We start from the raw sequence: 22,094 nt of genomic DNA on the forward strand, positions 1-22,094 counted from the left end.
TTGGAATCGATCACCGATTACTTATTTATTATCAAAATTTATTTATTCATTCATTCATTCATTAAATTTTTTAAATTTGCTTGGCATCTCCTTTAAGGAATTTTTTTATACCATTTTTTTATTTTTTATTTTTTTTTGCCATAAATTGAAGATGACTGTCAGATTGCAACGTACAAGTTATTTTTATTCTTCAATTATTAAGGATATGAGATTTTTTAGTATTTTTTGTTCCCTGCACACATGAACAGGTGGGCTTGGACATATTTCCCATCATTTCTCTTGCACAAACCACGGCATGAAGTGTTACTTCCCGCTGATCGTCATGTTCCGGAGAGAAATTAATCTACGTGCAGATTCCAGTTTCTCTTATTTATCATTTTATTTTTTTATTTTTTTCCATAAAACTCTTTATCTTGCAGAAACTGTCAGATGTGGATGTAATCCCAGCGTTAGCATAATTATACAATAATTTACTCAGCACGTACCTGTGGCCTTGAATGTCCTTAGTAAAGTATCTTTAAGACTGCTGTAGGGCAGAAGTGATGGACGCTGATTAGCTGGTAGGGTGTAATCAGCTGAGCTGGCATGAAGTGCTAAACGAAATAGCTAATAACTGGCACTGACTAGATAATACTATGGAAAGATTTCTGATACTCCAGCGCGACAGAGACGCTGAAATAATATCCAGTCATCAGGATACAGAGAATGAGCACAAGGTGTACACGCTTTATAATGCTTCCTCTACCTGTGCTGTGTGCTCTCCTGTGCGGTGTAGTATATAGAGGACCTGTCCTGTGTGGTGTAGTATATAGAGGACCTGTCCTGTGTGGTGTAGTATATAGAGGACCTGTCCTGTGTGGTGTAGTATATAGAGGACCTGTCCTGTGTGGTGTAGTATATAGAAGACCTGTCCTGTGCGGTGTAGTATATAGAAGACCTGTCCTGTGTGGTGTAGTATATAGAGGATCTCTCCTGTGTGGTGTAGTATATAGAGGATCTCTCCTGTGTGGTGTAGTATATAGAGGACCTGTCCTGTGTGGTGTAGTATATAGAGGATCTGTCCTGTGTGGTGTAGTATATAGAGGATCTGTCCTGTGTGGTGTAGTATATAGAGGATCTGTCCTGTGTGGTGTAGTATATAGAGGACCTGTCCTGTGTGGTGTAGTATATAGAGGACCTGTCCTGTGTGGTGTAGTATATAGAGGATCTCTCCTGTGTGGTGTAGTATATAGAGGTCCTGTCCTGTGTGGTGTAGTATATAGAGGATCTGTCCTGTGTGGTGTAGTATATAGAGGATCTGTCCTGTGTGGTGTAGTATATAAAGGACCTGTCCTGTGTGGTGTAGTATATAGAGGACCTGTCCTGTGTGGTGTAGTATATAGAGGATCTCTCCTGTGTGGTGTAGTATATAGAGGTCCTGTCCTGTGTGGTGTAGTATATAGAGGATCTCTCCTGTGTGGTGTAGTATATAGAGGTCCTGTCCTGTGTGGTGTAGTATATAGAGGATCTGTCCTGTGTGGTGTAGTATATAAAGGACCTGTCCTGTGTGGTGTAGTATATAGAGGACCTGTCCTGTGTGGTGTAGTATATAGAGGACCTGTCCTGTGTGGTGTAGTATATAGAGGACCTGTCCTGTGTGGTGTAGTATATAGAGGACCTGTCCTGTGTGGTGTAGTATATAGAGGACCTGTCCTGTGTGGTGTAGTATATAGAGGACCTGTCCTGTGTGGTGTAGTATATAGAGGACCTGTCCCGTGTGGTGTAGTATATAGAGGATCTGTCCCGTGTGGTGTAGTATATAGAGGATCTGTCCTGTGTGGTGTAGTATATAGAGGATCTGTCCTGTGTGGTGTAGTATATAGAGGACCTGTCCTGTGTGGTGTACTGTAGTATATAGAGGATCTGTCCTGTGTGGTGTAGTATATAGAGGACCTGTCCTGTGTGGTGTAGTATATAGAGGACCTGTCCTGTGTGGTGTAGTATATAGAGGACCTGTCCTGTGTGGTGTAGTATATAGAGGACCTGTCCTGTGTGGTGTAGTATATAGAGGAGCTGTCCTGTGTGGTGTAGTATATAGAGGACCTGTCCTGTGTGGTGTAGTATATAGAGGACCTGTCCTGTGTGGTGTAGTATATAGAGGATCTGTCCTGTGTGGTGTAGTATATAGAGGAGCTGTCCTGTGTGGTGTAGTATATAGAGGATCTGTCCTGTGTGGTGTAGTATATAGAGGACCTGTCCTGTGTGGTGTAGTATATAGAGGACCTGTCCTGTGTGCTGTAGTATATAGAGGATCTGTCCTGTGTGGTGTAGTATATAGAGGACCTGTCCTGTGTGGTGTAGTATATAGAGGACCTCTCCTGTGTGGTGTAGTATATAGAGGACCTCTCCTGTGTGGTGTAGTATATAGAGGATCTGTCCTGTGTGGTGTAGTATATAGAGGACCTGTCCTGTGCGGTGTAGTATATAGAGGACCTGTCCTGTGCGGTGTAGTATATAGAGGACCTGTCCTGTGCGGTGTAGTATATAGAGGACCTGTCCTGTGCGGTGTAGTATATAGAGGACCTGTCCTGTGTGGTGTAGTATATAGAGGATCTGTCCTGTGTGGTGTAGTATATAGAGGATCTGTCCTGTGTGATGTAGTATATAGAGGATCTGTCCTGTGTGGTGTAGTATATAGGGGACCTGTCCTGTGTGGTGTAGTATATAGAGGACCTGTCCTGTGTGGTGTAGTATATAGAGGACCTGTCCTGTGTGGTGTAGTATATAGAGGACCTGTCGGCCATTTATGAAGAAGTCAGTCCTGCCCATTCTTCACCCCCCTATCATTGTCCGCCATGTAGATAAGCCTTGGGTCTGGAGGAAATCCAGAAGGCTTTATAGAAAGATCATGGCATCCTCTTGGAAGGTTTTCACATCGTTGACCCCTCATCCCTACATTTATTGATGTCAGCACTTTAGCCCCAGACGTGTTGCTTATGATTTAACACCAAATCTGAAGACAAAACGCCCAAACTCTAGTGACAAGACCTGTCAGTGGTAGGCCGGTGGGCCGCTGTAATGACTACTATCTGTTTCCGAGATTGTGCAGATAAGTCTGTCGGGTCGCAGGATATCCTGGGGTCTCTTTGTATTAACATTGTCATTATTTTCAGCCTAACCTATAATAGAGCCTCATCTGGTTTGAGTCAGATTGCTGCCTTGGCGTTTTTTTTTTTTTCTTTTTCCTCCTTTGGTTGGTTCTTTTCAGACGTGCTGCTCAGAAGTCATTGAAGCTGAAAGGTCTCAAGGAAATGCGAAGCATCCTCGCGCTGATGATCTACAGTGGTGTGATTGTGCGGCAGTACGTATGGCTCGTGGGCTGACCACATGAAAGCGCACATTTACAGACCAGATGAGCTTAACTTACAAAGTATGCCAGAGCTTCAAAAGCTCGTAGACGACCAGTCCCGTGCAAAATAGAAACCTTGTCTTTCTTCTCTTTATTAACAACACTCTGTCTCCGCTGATAATACGCCCAGGATCTCGTTTGAACCTGGAACGGTTTCCTCCTCGCCGCTCTAGTAATCGTAGACATGGAGGTCGTCTGCGAAGGTAAAAGGCTCTGTCTGGCTGATCTTCAGACGTGACGATTGTGGTGTAATTGTATAGGTCAGGAGTATACAGACAATGTATACAGAGCTGATGGTGCTGGTATATACGTGAACAAAAAAAGGGCGTGCTTATAGTGGAGATGAGTTTGCAATGGATGTTGGAAATAAAAATGTGCGGAGAAATGGACCAGTTGGTCCCTCACCTTCAGGTGTTGTGAATGAGTCACAAAACCAATGGAAGCCTAGACGGTGAGGTGGCTGCAGAATCCACAGACTGATCACCGAGGACCAGACGGTAATGGAAGCAAGGAGGCATGGACGTCTGCGCTCTCTGGTCCACAGATTGGAGTGTCGACAAGGTGAGTAAAATATATGACCTTCATTGGACAAAAATGTATTGCACAACGCGTTTCGAGCTCCACAAGCTCTTCTCCAGGTGCACAATTACTTGCCAGGTGAGGTCTGATGTGTCACATAGAGATCTATAGATCACATCTATATTTTACTCACCTTGTCGACACTCCAATCTGTGGACCAGAGACCGCAGACGTCCATCTCTAGCCGCTGGCCTCCTTCAGTCCGAGTATACAAGAAGAGTAGTGTACACACAAGATTGGAAAATGAAAGGGTTTTTTCGGGGAACAATATTGAGGACCTTTCCTTAACATAGGTCTGAGGGGGTCTGACATCCAGAACCTCATTGATGCACAAAGAATGGAGCAGGAAGCAGACAGCGCTGTTCTCTATGTTGTGGCGGAACTGAGTCACTGCATCTTAGCGCCTAGTCAAATAAATGAAAGCTGATCTGCAGTACCAAGTCTGGCCACTACATGGAGAAAAGAGCTGCGTTTTCTGAGTTTCAGACTCTAAGGTAGGTGATCGATGGGAGTCCCAGGTGTCAGATCCTCACCAGTTTGATATTGGTGACTCATTTTTAGAATAGGCCATCAACATTTTTAGGCCGGAAAACCCCTTTAACTCTATCATAGAAAATATGGTCTAGATGGCACTAGACTTCTGTTTTGGAGAGGTCGTCCCTTAGCAGATTTCCCAAAAGGAAACCCATATGCAGATGTGAACGGGCCTAAAATTCTGCAAAAATTTGAATTGTTTCTGTTTGCTACAATGTTTCCATTTCATTTGTCTATAAATCTAAATCTGATTATGTTCATAATAAAGCCCCTTTAAGGACAGCGATGCTGAATTTTCTTCTTGCTTTTTTTATTATTACATTAATTTATAAAGAAATAATTTCATGTAAATTAAGGTCAGGGGATTATTTTTTTTCCTCTTGGTAAATATGACTTCTATAGTCTCGCATTAAAGTAACTGTATTTAAGATGACCTTAAGGTTTTTCTGCATTTTGCACAATTGTGAACATAAAGCTGTTGGTCTCCTGGAAGGAAATGCTGATACAGAAGCTGTCAGGAGTTATCATTCTCTCCCGTATTTTTCCTCACATTACTTCAGGTCCTTTCTTTGCAGATAAGCCCTGTGGCTTCATAAACCTCACCTTGTTCCAATTGCTTAAATAGTGGCCGGAGGGGAAAAATTAATGTTGATGTCAAACACAATAACAAGTGACATACAGTTCTGCCTTGCATTGCATTAGGGTAAACTTAACTTTCCTTGTCCTTAGCGCTAGGTGTTAAATGGAAGTGTTTAATAGTCTCCGAGCCCCACAGATCATCTATTAACAATAGAAATCTTCCATTTGTGGCCTTTGTTGTATGACAAAGCTGCTTCTAAATGATGCACGATGGTCATGGAGGATTAGGATCTATTATTTATATACAGTTAGCATGTTCGGCTATCCCAAGGATAGATCTTCAGCATTCCCCTTTATATGTGTCGTCCCGCTATTAAAGGGTGTGCAAAAAAAGATAAAAAATAAAGCTTTACAAAATTAAAAAACAAGTCACTGTTCACCTCTCCTTTCCCCTGGTGATCCAGTGCTGCCTCTCTGACAGTCCCCTAGCATAGATGACATGTGAACCCTTGACATCATGGCTCTCATCATTGGGGCTCATGACCGCCCCGTCCATGGATTGGCTCCAGTGACTACATAGAAACAGAAAGAGTAGGGAAGATCATCTGGACGCAGAAAATAATGAAAAAAAAAAATAATTTTTAACTTTTTTTTTTGTAGAAATGCAAACTTCGACTATTTGACTTCTGCTATGTGTATAGCTTATGTTTTATGCTTTCCTTGACTTGTCCAATATCTCAATTTCAGGGTCCTTTTCACCAGCGCGGTGCTTAACCTGGCTGAACTCGTCGCTCTCCGACCCGACCTCGGGAAACTGAGAAAGGTTTTGTATTTCCATGAAAACCAGTTGGTTTACCCTGTGCGAAAAAATCAAGACCGAGATTTCCAGTACGGTTACAACCAAATCCTCTCATGGTAAGTATGCTCTCTACTGTTTCAAACTTACCACAAAATGGACTATTTTTTATACAAAATTTTTATGTTAAACACATATATATAGAATCTTTGATCTTTTTTTTTTTTTTTAAATAATTCCATACCACTCTATTGAGAAAAGGTATAGTCTTCAATTTTCACTCTGGCCGCCAAGCCTAATAATGGAAGGATTCTTGCCCATTCTGCAGTAGTGGAGTGACCTCATTTTCATTGCAGATGGGTTTACAATGGCAGATAACACCTCTATATATTATTGAGCCATCACTGCAATTTCTATCGACAATAGATGATGTCACAGCTTATTTCCTTCCCCTCGCTGCACAGAGCATGCCTAGAAATCTCTCCCCTAGACCTCAGTAAGTCAGCTCTGGTCTATTACTATCTATGGCCACAAGACTACTGTAAAGCAGATCACTAAATGCTGTTAACCTAAAGCTACATGTACACTACTGTATGTATGTGGCTGGTCCATGGTAAACTGGCACGGGTAACACATGGGTGATATCTGTATGCCGCTCGTTCCTCCACTGGCCCATTTACCTGATCTAGGTGTAGGGCCTATCCTGAGTTTTGCCCCTGACTCGCTGCCGTATACACAACCCCTGATAATACATAGAGTGACAAAGCACACGGTTGCATACTCAGAGCCTTAAGGTGCGTTCACATGTTGCAGCCTTGTCATGTTTATGAGATTGTTTTTGCAAAGAGGAATGGATGCAAACCCTATAAGTCCCCACGCCCAGGTAGAAGACCATAGACGATTATCCAGCACGATGATAAGTACAATCCCGGACCCCTTCGTGGCTGCAAACCTGTGCATGCCATTATAGGAGAAGATAAAAAATGCAAATTGTATACAGGAGGAAAACATTAATGTATTGACTTTTATGTAAATGTCACGTCTGCTGCAGAGAAAACTTGCAACCCTCTCCTAACCTTTCATATTTAAAGGCATTATAACCTCAGAGCCGCTCTCCGCTTAATTATTCCTGCAGGGAAATGCATATGCTACACTTAGGATTAGATATTTGTTCCCTCTGTAGATTCTGTGCGCACTACCAGGGCTGCCTCTGCCTCCCCTTTGCTTCTCTTTGCCATTTACCAGTTGTTCCAGTTGAAAGCAGCGATGACCCCGGCGCCGTCATAATGTTCAGTGATTAAAACTCTGCTAATGTGCAAGGCTGGGTGTGCAGGTTGAAGCCTCTAGGGATAGCACAGGCACTGACAATGACATGTGAACCTGGCCCAAGGATTGCATTAAATTGGATAAAACAACTTTATGGTTAATGACTAGAACAGGTGAATGTAAGAAACATTGTAATATATCTTATTAGCCGCTTCCGGATCACCCATTGACTATATACTCAAGCAGGTGGTCCATTTTTAACTCTGCAAGGATGTACCTTTATGTCCTTGCAGGGTTACAGGGGTTGCACCACTATGGACACGTATTTCCTATCCACAGGACAAGGGAAAGTGTCTCATTGCAGGGGTCCGATCACCGGTGATCAGGAGAAGAAAGTCCCTCTAAGACCTCCTTGTGAATGGAGCACCATTCACCTTGTTTGTTCCCGATTGCGCATGTGTAGAAGATTGAAAGCCAGGTCGGAAGACGACGCGCATCGGCGCTCCATACACTTCTATGGGGTGTCCGAGATTACAGTCCCAGCAGTCCCATAGTAGTGAATTAGCACTGGTCACACTAGTGCACCGGTGCTCCATTTACAAGGAGGCCTTAGAGGGACTTTCAGTTCCCTGTTCTTCTGATCCATGGGACACCTGGTGATCCGACCTCCAGCGATCGGACACGGTCCTTAGTGACAAAATAGCATAAAATAAACTGCAAAAAGGTGCAAACCCTGTTCCATATTGTGCCTGCACTGACCGGGCTGAAAGTGAAGCGACTCTGGTGACCCCTGGGACCAATCACCGGCCTCTGTGGTCACATGTTGGGTATCAGTGACATCACTAATACGTATCGTGGCCAATGATTGGACACAGGGGTCAGCTGACCTGCTTCACTTTGAGCCCGGGTAGTGCAAGCATGGTATGGAACGGGGTTCACGTAGGAGAGGTTTTTTTTATATTTTTTTTAGCCCAATCCGCACTCCTCCTCAAAATTACCTAATCTTTGGATTTTCCCATAGTCCTTGAATAGGGCCAATCCTTATTGGCAGTCCACTTATACCCTTGGTGGCACCGAAAATGTGTCGAAAAGCTGTTGTGTTTTCATTTTCCAAGTTTACCCCAAATTCTTCTTCCTCGATGCGGGGTCCCTGCGTCGTGCCTGTCATCGGATGTACAGTAGTGAGAATCCAGTCGCTTCAGTGGGTGGAAAAAGCGAAAATTAGAGGTCAGCTTCCTTTATCTTGTATAATGGAGTGTGAGGAGCCTCTTTGATAAATTTCAGAGGATAAGACGTCTCTCTTGCTCCATTATAGCCAATGAAGCATATCCGCATCAGTTTAACCGTTATAGCTTCACATGGAGTTAAATAATGTTCTAGACCTTTAACAGGAGCGCCGCACCATTTTCACGAGCTGCTAAGCTATCACTCAGCAATGTATCTTAATGTACGCAAGTTGGAAGTAAAAAATGATGGCGTGCACATGTCACAAAACCCTGTTGTCTGTGCGTTGGCCGCTTTGCCCATTGTCTTGCTTAACCTTCAGTGACTGGCGTAACATTGTGCTTATTATAACGGGGGACAGAATTAGCCTATCTGATACTGGGAAAGTGGGATGGCAAGCAAAATTGCTAACTAGCTTCTACATGGTCCTGAATGGCAAATCTGCCTAGCAATTTTTGCAAGTTTTAATGGGAAAAGCAACAACGTCTCTGCAACGGAGGCAGCAATTCACGACCAGAAAACGGGGTTTGGTTCAGGTGACACTAACCTATCTATCTGCAGGGCTGGGGTGATATGCTGGTTCTGGTGACAGTAACCTATCTATCTGCAGGGCTGGGGTGATATACTGGTTCTGGTGACAGTAACCTATCTATCTGCAGGGCTGGGGTGATATGCTGGTTCTGGTGACAGTAACCTATCTATCTGCAGGGCTGGGGTGATATACTGGTTCTGGTGACAGTAACCTATCTATCTGCAGGGCTGGGGTGATATACTGGTTCTGGTGACACTAACCTATCTATCTGCAGGGCTGGGGTGATATGCTGGTTCTGGTGACAGTAACCTATCTATCTGCAGGGCTGGGGTGATATGCTGGTTCTGGTGACACTAACCTATCTATCTGCAGGACTGGGGTGATATGCTGGGTCTGGTGACACTAACCTATCTATCTGCAGGGCTGGGGTGATATGCTGGTTCTGGTGACAGTAACCTATCTATCTGCAGGGCTGGGGTGATATACTGGGGTCTGGTGACAGTAACCTATCTATCTGCAGGGCTGGGGTGATATGCTGGGTCTGGTGACAGTAACCTATCTATCTGCAGGGCTGGGGTGATATACTGGTTCTGGTGACACTAACCTATCTATCTGCAGGGCTGGGGTGATATGCTGGTTCTGGTGACAGTAACCTATCTATCTGCAGGGTTGGGGTGATATGCTGGGTCTGGTGACAGTAACCTATCTATCTGCAGGACTAGGGTGATATGCTGGTTCTGGTGACACTAACCTATCTATCTGCAGGGCTGGGGTGATATGCTGGTTCTGGTGACACTAACCTATCTATCTGCAGGGCTGGGGTGATATACTGGTTCTGGTGACAGTAACCTATCTATCTGCAGGGCTGGGGTGATATACTGGTTCTGGTGACAGTAACCTATCTATCTGCAGGGCTGGGGTGATATACTGGTTCTGGTGACAGTAACCTATCTATCTGCAGGGCTGGGGTGATATGCTGGGTCTGTTGACAGTAACCTATCTATCTGCAGGGCTGGGGTGATATGCTTGTTCTGGTGACAGTAACCTATCTATCTGCAGGACTGGGGTGATATGCTGGTTCTGGTGACAGTAACCTATCTATCTGCAGGGCTGGGGTCATATGCAGGTCCTGGTGACCCTAGCCTATCTATCTGTAGGGCTGGGGTTAGAGGTCACACAGGAGCTGTCACTGATCTGTCTTAGACTCCTATGTGATCTATGACTAAGCCATGTGATTTAAACACCTTGACAGAAGTTGACGTTGGCCGCGCGGTGCCGGTGATCCGCAATGCTCCTTGGAATACACAGTGACCTGGGTTCACGGTTGTATTGTCATACTCTTGCAATCTTCAAATGCATCTTGTGCTTTCCTTGGGGATGGGATGAGTGGTCTTACCCTATAAATATTGCATCATAAACTCTTCACGTCTTCCATTCTATATTATTTAGCGCGACAAGCACCCGAAAGTGCAAAAGCTAAAAAGAGCCTGAGCCTTGGTAGGAATGACCTCGGCACACGTCTATTGTTCTGATTTCATGGCAGTAAAAAAATGTCAAAATTTACACCTTTTTTTAAGCATCAATGGAGTCTCTGCTGGAGATTGTGGGAAGAGTCTCAGACTTTGGGCACCTTGTTCTGGTTCTGGATGGTGCCAGTATAAGGGATCCAGCTCTACAATGTCTATATGAGATAATAAGGCGTATGGACTGGGGTTATCCTCTAGAAACAGCCCCTTTAATGTTTAAAGGGATTTTCGGCATCTTAAAAGGGTGTTCCATTACTTTTTGATTGATGACCTCTCCTTAGTCCAACATGTGGGACCCCCGTTGAAGCCTAGGTGGTCCCTGAGTGTCACTTGTGCTTCATGTGAGATCACGTTCTAGTAAATAGAAATGCTGCGGACTCTTCCAACAGCTAAATGGCTAGGGACCTGGGGCTTAGGGCCATCAATTAAAGGGATTATCTATTATTGGGCGTGGACTGTCGTTACCCAAATAATTTGTGATAAGGAGAAACAATAATTCTATATAATTGAAAATGACATCTACTAAGTGCCTATAGAATTCCCCAATCTTGTATATTTTATCTTCCAGTTTAGTGGCGGACATTGTGGTGTTTAACTCCGCCTTTAACATGGAGTCTTTCCTGACGTCTATCAGCAAGTTCCTGAAGTTGATGCCAGATCACCGGCCTAAGAATCTCCATCAGCTCATCAGGCCCAAGTGCCGGGTCATTCATTTTCCCATCAGGTTTCCTGACGTCAGCCGGTAGGTAACCGCTCACCTCCTGTGTCTATTGGATTGCTATAACCTGCATGCACCGATCTGTAGATCTGCAAGGAGTCACCACAATCTCCTCTATGGTACGGATAAGCGGAGGGCAGTGACAGGGCCATTATACTACACGTGACAGGGCCATTATACTACACGTGACAGGGCCATTATACTACATGTGGGGGCACTGAAGGTGCCAATACATAACTGTTGACTGAGGCTCCACACAAAGCCTTATTTTGTTAAAGGGATTCTACCATTAAAATTGAATTTTTTCTCTTTGACACGTGGGAATAACCTTAAGAAAGGCTATTCTTCTCCTTCCTTTAGTTGTCTTCTCCGCGCCTCCGTTCGGTAGAAATCCCGGTTTTCGTTGGTATGCAAATGAGTTCTCTCGCAGCACTGGGGGCAGTCCCTGGCACTCAAACAGCACTGGGGACGTCCCCAATGCTGCAAGAGAACTCTCCAGCGCCGCCTCCATCTTCTTCAGGAACGGCCTCTTCACGCGTCTTCTTCTGGCGTTGGCAGCCAAACTTCTAGGCTTCAGGCCTAGGGTAGAGCCGACTGCGCATGTCCCAGGCCACAAGAAAATTGCCACTTACTTACTGTGTAAGCGGCCAATTTTCTTGCGGTCGTGGGCGTGCGCAGACAGCTCTGCCCGATGCCTAGAAGTTTGACCGCCAGCACCGGAAGAAGCCGCATTATGAGGCCGTTCCTGAAGAAGATGGTTGCGGTGCTGGAGCGTTCTCTCGCAGCATTGGGCACACCCCCAGTGCTGTTTGAGTGCTAGGGACCGCCCCCAGTGCTGTGAGAGAACTCATTTGCATACCAACGAAAACTGGGATTTATACCGAACGGTGGTGCGGATAAGACATCTAAAGGAAGGAGAAGAATAGGCTTTCTTAAGGCTATTCCTACGTGTCAAAGAGAAAAAATTCAATTTTAATGGTAGAATCCCTTTAATGTTTACAAGTCTCTTTAGTAGTCTTCAGTTGGGACTTTATCTCTTGAGAAGGTTGAGCACCACCGCTCTGCTACATCTCTACCACCTTTTCCCTGCCTTGTTTTTGGATTGTTGGGGGAATGCTCCTCCGCACCACCTGTTGCAAATGAAAGTTTTACTTGATACAAAACACAAGTGCAAGGTATTCCCGAAATTCTTCTTTCCCCCTTTGCTATCCCTTCTCCTTCCTCTTTATACATAGTCGTCTAGGAGTCCGTGAGTTCATTTCATTTACCAATTGCGCGGCTCCCCTGAAACTAGCTGAGTGGAAATGGAGAAGAAAAAGGTTAAGGATTGCTGTGGCCAAACTGTAGATTTCTAAAGCGAGCTCTTAGCCCAGAGTGTTTTTGAGTTATTTTCAAATGGTAATTTGCTTTATCCAAACCAAACGCACATAGTGTAAGTAAGTGATTATTTGCATGACTGACAATCATTCCCTGCCTGCAGTCTTTTTAAAATGCATAATTTTGCAGAGATGCAAAATAAAATACAAAAAAAAAAAATCTCAAGGCTAAAGAACTTAGGTGATTTATTTTGTGCTAAGTCTGACCTCTATTTCTGCTCCGTTCTTAACCCATTGTATTCCCGGTGTGCAATAATTACACTGCCATAGAAAAATAGTCCTTGAGCTGCTGACGTTGGTTAAGTATTTGGAAATTTTATTTAATTTCTTTTTTCTTTTTTTAAGTAAATTTTGTCAGGTTGAAATCCAGCTTGTTAAATACATGGGTCCCTCATGAGGCTAACTGTGACCAGTGTGATTTAGTCCTTGTGCAGACACCATAACACCCTGCTAGGACAAGGCAATGTCCCATCCTGTTAGCAATGCACAGTGCAAAGAAGATGTAGTTTCAGGGACATAACAGGCAACCATGGAGCCCATGGCAAAAAGAGCAAGGATAATATACTCAGTGATGTCACAGTACAGGGATAATACACTCAGTGATGTCACAGTACAGGGATAATACACACAGTGATGTCACAGTACAGGGATAATACACACAGTGATGTCACAGTACAGAGATAATACACACAGTGATGTCACAGTACAGGGATAATACACACAGTGATGTCACAGTACAGGATAATACACACAGTGATGTCACAGTACAGGGATAATACACACAGTGATGTCACAGTACAGAGATAATACACACAGTGATGTCACAGTACAGGGATAATACACACAGTGATGTCACAGTACAGAGATAATACACACAGTGATGTCACAGTACAGAGATAATACACACAGTGATGTCACAGTACAGAGATAATACACACAGTGATGTCACAGTACAGGATAATACACACAGTGATGTCACAGTACAGAGATAATACACACAGTGATGTCACAGTACAGGATAATACACACAGTGATGTCACAGTACAGGATAATACACACAGTGATGTCACAGTACAGGGATAATACACACAGTGATGTCACAGTACAGAGATAATACACACAGTGATGTCACAGTACAGGGATAATACACACAGTGATGTCACAGTACAGGGATAATACACACAGTGATGTCACAGTACAGAGATAATACACACAGTGATGTCACAGTACAGGATAGTACACACAGTGATGTCACAGTACAGGGATAATACACACAGTGATGTCACAGTACAGAGATAATACACACAGTGATGTCACAGTACAGAGATAATACACACAGTGATGTCACAGTACAGGGATAATACACACAGTGATGTCACAGTACAGAGATAATACACACAGTGATGTCACAGTACAGGATAATACACACAGTGATGTCACAGTACAGGGATAATACACACAGTGATGTCACAGTACAGGGATAATACACACAGTGATGTCACAGTACAGGATAATACACACAGTGATGTCACAGTACAGGGATAATACACACAGTGATGTCACAGTACAGGATAATACACACAGTGATGTCACAGTACAGGGATAATACACACAGTGATGTCACAGTACAGGATAATACACACAGTGATGTCACAGTACAGGGATAATACACACAGTGATGTCACAGACAACAAAGATCACCGTGTATACTTGTGACATAATTCCTTTGGAAAATAACGCACATTATGACATCACAGCTCACATCAGTCATCACTAACTGCTCCTTATTCATTTATAACGGAAATGTCTCCGTAATTCTCACAGCCCATAAGATCTCCTGCATCTTCTATCCTGATACAAGTAGTTACAGATAGGAGTTATTTTCCTGATAATGGACAGCTCCTTTAAGTTAGTGCAGCCTTTATTGCAGCAGAGTACAGTTCATGGCGGCCTATATTCTTCCTGTATACCTGATGGTCTTGAATCTGATTTTCCTGCTACTGAAGAGATCCAAGACGTCTTGTGCCACATGCGAACCTCGAGCCGGAAGACTAATGCTGATGAAAAACGTATCCGACAAAGAAAATGCCTTCGTTCATATGGTGACAAAAGTTTCTGTGTGTTTACGGCGGTCCGACTGTCGTGCTGCTCGGTATTCATGTCTGTACATTGCTCAGCATCAAACCCCTCATCTGAGTCTCCGGTACGATAACGCTGCAGACGCTCGGCGGCCAGGCGCAGAATTATTGTGAATATTTAATGGCTGCAGGAAATTGTTCGTGTTACCGATCTGTTATTTTACACTACACCTTTTGCATTTTTTAGAAGCCCGAGAACAATACAACCACAATACAGCACTTGTCTTGGTTTATTCCAGCCCTGGGTAATGGAAAACCCATGTTCACGTAAAAAGTGGTGAATTGGGATTTCTGTGTTTTATTTTTTAACAAATACTATCATGGAGACGACATGCTAAGCGCGCGCCCTGGCTGTCTGATCTCAGATACTAAACTAAATCCTTCTATGAGATGAAGAACTAGGTCGTGTCATCTGAAGGACTTCTAAGATTAGGTGACAACTTCTGCCCAAAGACGTTACGGTCCACACACATGCATTGAGTTGCACTAAGTTTGTAGTTTAGTGTATTTGGGACACATTGGGGCTCAGAACGTGTCATTAGGGGAAATCTGTTGAGTTTCCTATCTGATAGTAGCATTGGATAGAGGAGAAGATACTGAGTTTGGGATGTATACTTTACTATGGCTTAATTCTATACTTTTAGTACCTGGCAGGACTCGTGGGGTTAACCTGTGAGTCTTGCTTCTCTTGCCTACTCAATGCTTATGACAGGTCTCATTGTCTAGATAAGATAATCCTTTAATAGTCCCACCATGGGGAAATTCAGTGTGTTACAACAGCTTGAATAATACAGTAATATATTGCAAGAAAGACACATACAAGTTCATAGCAGATAAAAAAGATACTAGGAGTCATAGTAACTAAGAGGAAAGGAAAGACTTCAGGATCATTTAGTTCTCTGTGCGGAGTGAAGAGTCTACAATCTCTTTCTGGAACATTTCTTGATGGCTGTGTGTAGATGAGGAAGCAGGACTCACAGGCTTTCTCTATGATGGGGGGAGCAGGACTCACAGGCTTTCTCTATGAGTGGGTGAGGGGAGCAGGACTCACAGGCTTTCTCTATAAGTGGGTGAGTGGAGCAGGACTCACAGGCTTTCTCTATGAGTGGGTGAGGGGAGCAGGACTCACAGGCTTTCTCAATGGGTGGGTGGAAGATGTCGGACTCACAGGCTTTCTCTATGAGTGGTGGGAGATGTCGGACTCACAGGCTTTCTCTATGAGTGGCGGGAGACGTTGGACTCACAGGCTTTCTCTATGAGTGGTGGGAGATGTTGGACTCACGGGCTTTCTCTATGAGTGGTGGGGGGAGCAGAACTCACAGGCTTTCTCTATGAGTGGTGGGAGAAGCAGGACTCACAGGCTTTCTCTATGAGTGGTGGGAGATGTCGGACTCACAGGCTTTCTCAATGGGTGGGTGGGAGATGTTGGACTCACAGGCTTTCTCTATGAGTGGTGGGAGATGTCAGACTCACAGGCTTTCTCTATGAGTGGTGGGAGATGTCAGACTCACAGGCTTTCTCTATGAGTGGTGGGAGATGTTGGACTCACAGGCTTTCTCTATGAGTGGTGGGGGGAGCAGGACTCACAGGCTTTCTCTATGAGTGGTGGGAGAAGCAGGACTCACAAGCTTTCTCTATGAGTGGTGGGAGATGTCGGACTCACAGGCTTTCTCAATGGGTGGGTGGGAGATGTTGGACTCACAGACTTTCTCTATGAGTGGTGGGAGATGTTGGACTCAGGCTTTCTCTATGAGTGGTGGGAGATGTTGGACTCACAGGCTTTCTCTATGAGTGGTGGGGGGAGCAGAACTCACAGGCTTTCTCTATGAGTGGTGGGAGATGTCAGACTCACAGGCTTTCTCTATGAGTGGTGGGAGATGTCAGATTCACAGGCTTTCTCTATGAGTGGTGGGAGATGTTGGACTCACAGGCTTTCTCTATGAGTGGTGGGAGATGTCAGATTCACAGGCTTTCTCTATGAGTGGTGGGAGATGTTGGACTCACAGGCTTTCTCTATGAGTAGGTGGGAGATGTCGAACTCACAGGCTTTCTCTATGAGTGGTGGGAGATGTCGGACTCAGAGGCTTTCTCTATGAGTGGTGGGAGATGTCGGACTCACAGGCTTTCTCTATGAGTGGTAGGAGATGTCGGACTCACAGGCTTTCTCTATGAGTGGTGGGAGATGTCGGACTCACAGGCTTTCTCTATGAGTGGTGGGAGATGTCGGACTCACAGGCTTTCTCTATGAGTGGTGGGAGATGTCAGATTCACAGGCTTTCTCTATGAGTGGTGGGAGATGTTGGACTCACAGGCTTTCTCTATGAGTAGGTGGGAGATGTCGGACTCAGAGGCTTTCTCTATGAGTGGTGGGAGAAGCAGGACTCACAGGCTTTCTCTATGATTAGGTGGGAGATGTCGAACTCACAGGCTTTCTCTATGAGTGGTGGGAGAAGCAGGACTCACAGGCTTTCTCTCTGAGTGGTAGGAGATGTCGGACTCACAGGCTTTCTCTATGAGTAGGTGGGAGATGTCGGACTCACAGGCTTTCTCTATGAGTGGTGGGAGAAGCAGGACTCACAGGCTTTCTCTCTGAGTGGTAGGAGATGTCGGACTCACAGGCTTTCTCTATGAGTGGTGGGAGATGTTGGACTCACAGGCTTTCTCTATGAGTGGTGGGGGGAGCAGGACTCACAGGCTTTCTCTATGAGTGGTGGGAGAAGCAGGACTCACAGGCTTTCTCTATGAGTGGTGGGAGATGTCGGACTCACAGGCTTTCTCAATGGGTGGGTGGGAGATGTTGGACTCACAGGCTTTCTCTATGAGTGGTGGGAGATGTTGGACTCACAGACTTTCTCTATGAGTGGTGGGAGATGTTGGACTCAGGCTTTCTCTATGAGTGGTGGGAGATGTCGGACTCACAGGCTTTCTCTATGAGTGGTAGGAGATGTCGGACTCACAGGCTTTCTCTATGAGTGGTGGGAGATGTTGGACTCATAGGCTTTCTCTATGAGTGGTGGGAGATGTCAGATTCACAGGCTTTCTCTATGAGTGGTGGGAGATGTTGGACTCACAGGCTTTCTCTATGAGTAGGTGGGAGATGTCGGACTCAGAGGCTTTCTCTATGAGTGGTGGGAGATGTTGGACTCACAGGCTTTCTCTATGAGTGGTGGGGGGAGCAGGACTCACAGGCTTTCTCTATGAGTGGTGGGAGAAGCAGGACTCACAGGCTTTCTCTATGAGTGGTGGGAGATGTTGGACTCACAGGCTTTCTCTATGAGTGGTGGGAGATGTTGGACTCACAGACTTTCTCTATGAGTGGTGGGAGATGTTGGACTCAGGCTTTCTCTATGAGTGGTGGGAGGTGTCAGACTCACAGGCTTTCTCTATGAGTGGTGGGAGATGTTGGACTCACAGGCTTTCTCTATGAGTGGTGGGGGGAGCAGGACTCACAGGCTTTCTCTATGAGTGGTGGGAGATGTTGGACTCACAGGCTTTCTCTATGAGTGGTGGGAGATGTCGGACTCACAGGCTTTCTCTATGAGTGGTAGGAGATGTCGGACTCACAGGCTTTCTCTATGACTGGTGGGAGATGTCAGATTCACAGGCTTTCTCTATGAGTGGTGGGAGATGTTGGACTCACAGGCTTTCTCTATGAGTGGTGGGAGATGTCAGATTCACAGGCTTTCTCTATGAGTGGTGGGAGATGTCGGACTCACAGGCTTTCTCTATGAGTAGGTGGGAGATGTCGGACTCACAGGCTTTCTCTATGAGTGGTGGGAGATGTCGGACTCACAGGCTTTCTCTATGAGTGGTGGGAGATGTTGGACTCACAGGCTTTCTCTATGAGTGGTGGGAGATGTCGGACTCACAGGCTTTCTCTATGAGTGGTGGGAGATGTCAGACTCAGAGGCTTTCTCTATGAGTGGTGGGAGATGTTGGACTCACAGGCTTTCTCTATGAGTGGTGGGAGATGTCGGACTCACAGGCTTTCTCTATGAGTAGTGGGAGATGTCGGACTCACAGGCTTTCTCTATGAGTGGTAGGAGATGTCGGACTCACAGGCTTTCTCTATGAGTGGTGGGAGATGTCGGACTCACAGGCTTTCTCTATGAGTGGTGGGAGATGTCGGACTCACAGGCTTTCTCTATGAGTGGTGGAAGAAGCAGGACTCACAGGCTTTCTCTATGAGTGGTGGGAGATGTCAGATTCACAGGCTTTCTCTATGAGTAGATGGGAGATGTCGGACTGACAGGCTTTCTCTATGAGTGGTGGGAGATGTTGGACTCGTAGGCTTTCTCTATGAGTAGATGGGAGATGTCGGACTCAGAGGCTTTCTCTATGAGTGGTGGAGTCTATTTAGTAGGGGGAGCAGGACTCACAGGTCTTACCTGCATCTCTTGATCACATGACCAACTCTGCTTAACTCTGTGTAACAGCAAAAAGGGTAGAGCAGAGCCGGTGATGGGACAGAGAACTACAGAAGTGTGCAGAGACGTCTGGCACCCCCCCCGCACTCTGGAAAGCGAATACTCAGGTTGGCGGGGGTGCTGGGGGACTCTTCTTATTATTAGTAAGAATTTGTTCGGTGCAGGGATTATACTGTAAAAAAAAAGAGCGCTCAGTTTAAAAGGGGTCCTAAATCCCCCAGTAATAGGAGTAGTATAGTGCTGAGGTGGGGGAGAGAGGTTACTTTTTCATTTTCGAATTTCGTTTTTAGAGGTGATCAGTACCCCAAAATATCAGTGAATGTGAATTTATCACCTTTCCAGGTCTATATAGTCCTACATAGAGAGGCAGGGCCCGCGGCTGCCCATCAGATGCTAATGTACACCGAGAACAGAAGGCTGCAATGATGTGATACGCTTTAGTGTGCTGAACATATGAGATGTGTATTATGTGATTGATCTACACATGTCCTGCCCATATATCCTGTCTAGAGATGAGCGAACAGTGTTCTATCGAACACATGTTCGATCGGATATCAGGGTGTTCGCCATGTTCGAATCGAATCGAACACCACGTGGTAAAGTGCGCCAAAATTCGATTCCCCTCCCACCTTCCCTGGCGCCTTTTTTGCACCAATAACAGCGCAGGGGAGGTGGGACAGGAACTACGACACTGGGGGCATTGAAAAAAATTGGAAAAAGTCATTGGCTGCCGAAATCAGGTGACCTCCATTTTAGACGAATAGTGGATTTCAAATCCGGGTCATATGAGAATGTGAACTTTGTGACTATGAGACAGGGATAGCTGTACAGGCAGGGATAGCTAGGGATAACCTTTATTTAGGGGGGGATGTTATTAAAAATAACTTTTTGGGGCTCTATCGGGTGTGTAATTGTGATTTTTGTGAGATAAACTTTTTCCCATAGGGATGCATTGGCCAGCGCTGATTGGCCGAATTCCGTACTCTGGCCAATCAGCGCTGGCCAATGCATTCTATTAGCTTGATGAAGCAGAGTGTGCACAAGGGTTCAAGCGCACCCTCGGCTCTGATGTAGCAGAGCCGAGGCTGCACAAGGGTTCAAGCGCACCCTCGGCTCTGATGTAGGAGAGCCGAGGGTGCACTTGAACCCTTGTGCACCCTCAGCTCTGCTACATCAGAGCCGAGGGTGCGCTTGAACCCTTGTGCACACTCTGCTTCATCAAGCTAATAGAATGCATTGGCCAGCGCTGATTGGCCAATGTATTCTATTAGCCTGATGAAGTAGAGCTGAATGTGTGTGCTAAGCACACACATTCAGCTCTACTTCATCGGGCTAATAGAATGCATTGGCCAGCGCTGATTGGCCAGAGTACGGAACTCGACCAATCAGCGCTGGCTCTGCTGGAGGAGGCGGAGTCTAAGATCGCTCCACACCAGTCTCCATTCAGGTCCGACCTTAGACTCCGCCTCCTCCGGCAGAGCCAGCGCTGATTGGCCGAAGGCTGGCCAATGCATTCCTATGCGAATGCAGAGACTTAGCAGTGCTGAGTCAGTTTTGCTCAACTACACATCTGATGCACACTCGGCACTGCTACATCAGATGTAGCAATCTGATGTAGCAGAGCCGAGGGTGCACTAGAACCCCTGTGCAAACTCAGTTCACACTAATAGAATGCATTGGCCAGCGCTGATTGGCCAATGCATTCTATTAGCCCGATGAAGTAGAGCTGAATGTGTGTGCTAAGCACACACATTCAGCACTGCTTCATCACGCCAATACAATGCATTAGCCAGTGCTGATTGGCCAGAGTACGGAATTCGGCCAATCAGCGCTGGCTCTGCTGGAGGAGGCGGAGTCTAAGGTCGGACCTGAATGGAGACTGGTGTGGAGCGATCTTAGACTCCGCCTCCTCCAGCAGAGCCAGCGCTGATTGGTCGAGTTCCGTACTCTGGCCAATCAGCGCTGGCCAATGCATTCTATTAGCCCGATGAAGTAGAGCTGAATGTGTGTGCTTAGCACACACATTCAGCTCTACTTCATCAGGCTAATAGAATACATTGGCCAATCAGCGCTGGCCAATGCATTCTATTAGCTTGATGAAGCAGAGTGTGCACAAGGGTTCAAGCGCACCCTCGGCTCTGATGTAGCAGAGCCGAGGCTGCACAAGGGTTCAAGTGCACCCTCGGCTCTCCTACATCAGAGCCGAGGGTGCGCTTGAACCCTTGTGCACACTCTGCTTCATCAAGCTAATAGAATGCATTGGCCAGCACTGATTGGCCAGAGTACGGAATTCGGCCAATCAGCGCTGGCCAATGCATTCTATTAGCCCGATGAAGTAGAGCTGAATGTGTGTGCTAAGCACACACATTCAGCACTGCTTCATCACGCCAATACAATGCATTAGCCAGTGCTGATTGGCCAGAGTACGGAATTCGGCCAATCAGCGCTGGCTCTGCTGGAGGAGGCGGAGTCTAAGATCGCTCCACACCAGTCTCCATTCAGGTCCGACCTTAGACTCCGCCTCCTCCAGCAGAGCCAGCGCTGATTGGCCGAATTCCGTACTCTGGCCAATCAGCACTGGCTAATGCATTGTATTGGCTTGATGAAGCAGTGCTGAATGTGTGTGCTTAGCACACACATTCAGCTCTACTTCATCGGGCTAATAGAATGCATTGGCCAATCAGCGCTGGCCAATGCATTCTATTAGCGTGAACTGAGTTTGCACAGGGGTTCTAGTGCACCCTCGGCTCTGCTACATCAGATTGCTACATCTGATGTAGCAGTGCCGAGTGTGCATCAGATGTGTAGTTGAGCAAAACTGACTCAGCACTGCTAAGTCTGCATTCGCATAGGAATGCATTGGCCAGCCTTCGGCCAATCAGCGCTGGCTCTGCCGGAGGAGGCGGAGTCTAAGGTCGGACCTGAATGGAGACTGGTGTGGAGCTATCTTAGACTCCGCCTCCTCCAGCAGAGCCAGCGCTGATTGGTCGAGTTCCGTACTCTGGCCAATC

The 22,094-nt window shown here is 45.9% G+C and overlaps 1 protein-coding gene across 1 annotated transcript in view; it reads left to right on the forward strand.

Moving 5' to 3' along the window:
- The window catches only part of QTMAN (queuosine-tRNA mannosyltransferase), a 145,975-nt gene that overhangs the window by 18,388 nt on the left and 105,493 nt on the right, over window positions 1-22,094 (forward strand). Inside the window, exons 2-3 of the mRNA XM_075284532.1 lie at window positions 5,828-5,995; window positions 10,993-11,166. Coding sequence (XP_075140633.1) covers window positions 5,828-5,995; window positions 10,993-11,166 — 342 coding nt within the window. The remainder of the gene's footprint in view (window positions 1-5,827; window positions 5,996-10,992; window positions 11,167-22,094) is intronic.

Source organism: Leptodactylus fuscus, chromosome 8 (genome assembly GCF_031893055.1).
Source record: "Leptodactylus fuscus isolate aLepFus1 chromosome 8, aLepFus1.hap2, whole genome shotgun sequence".
Lineage (NCBI taxonomy): Eukaryota > Metazoa > Chordata > Amphibia > Anura > Leptodactylidae > Leptodactylus > Leptodactylus fuscus.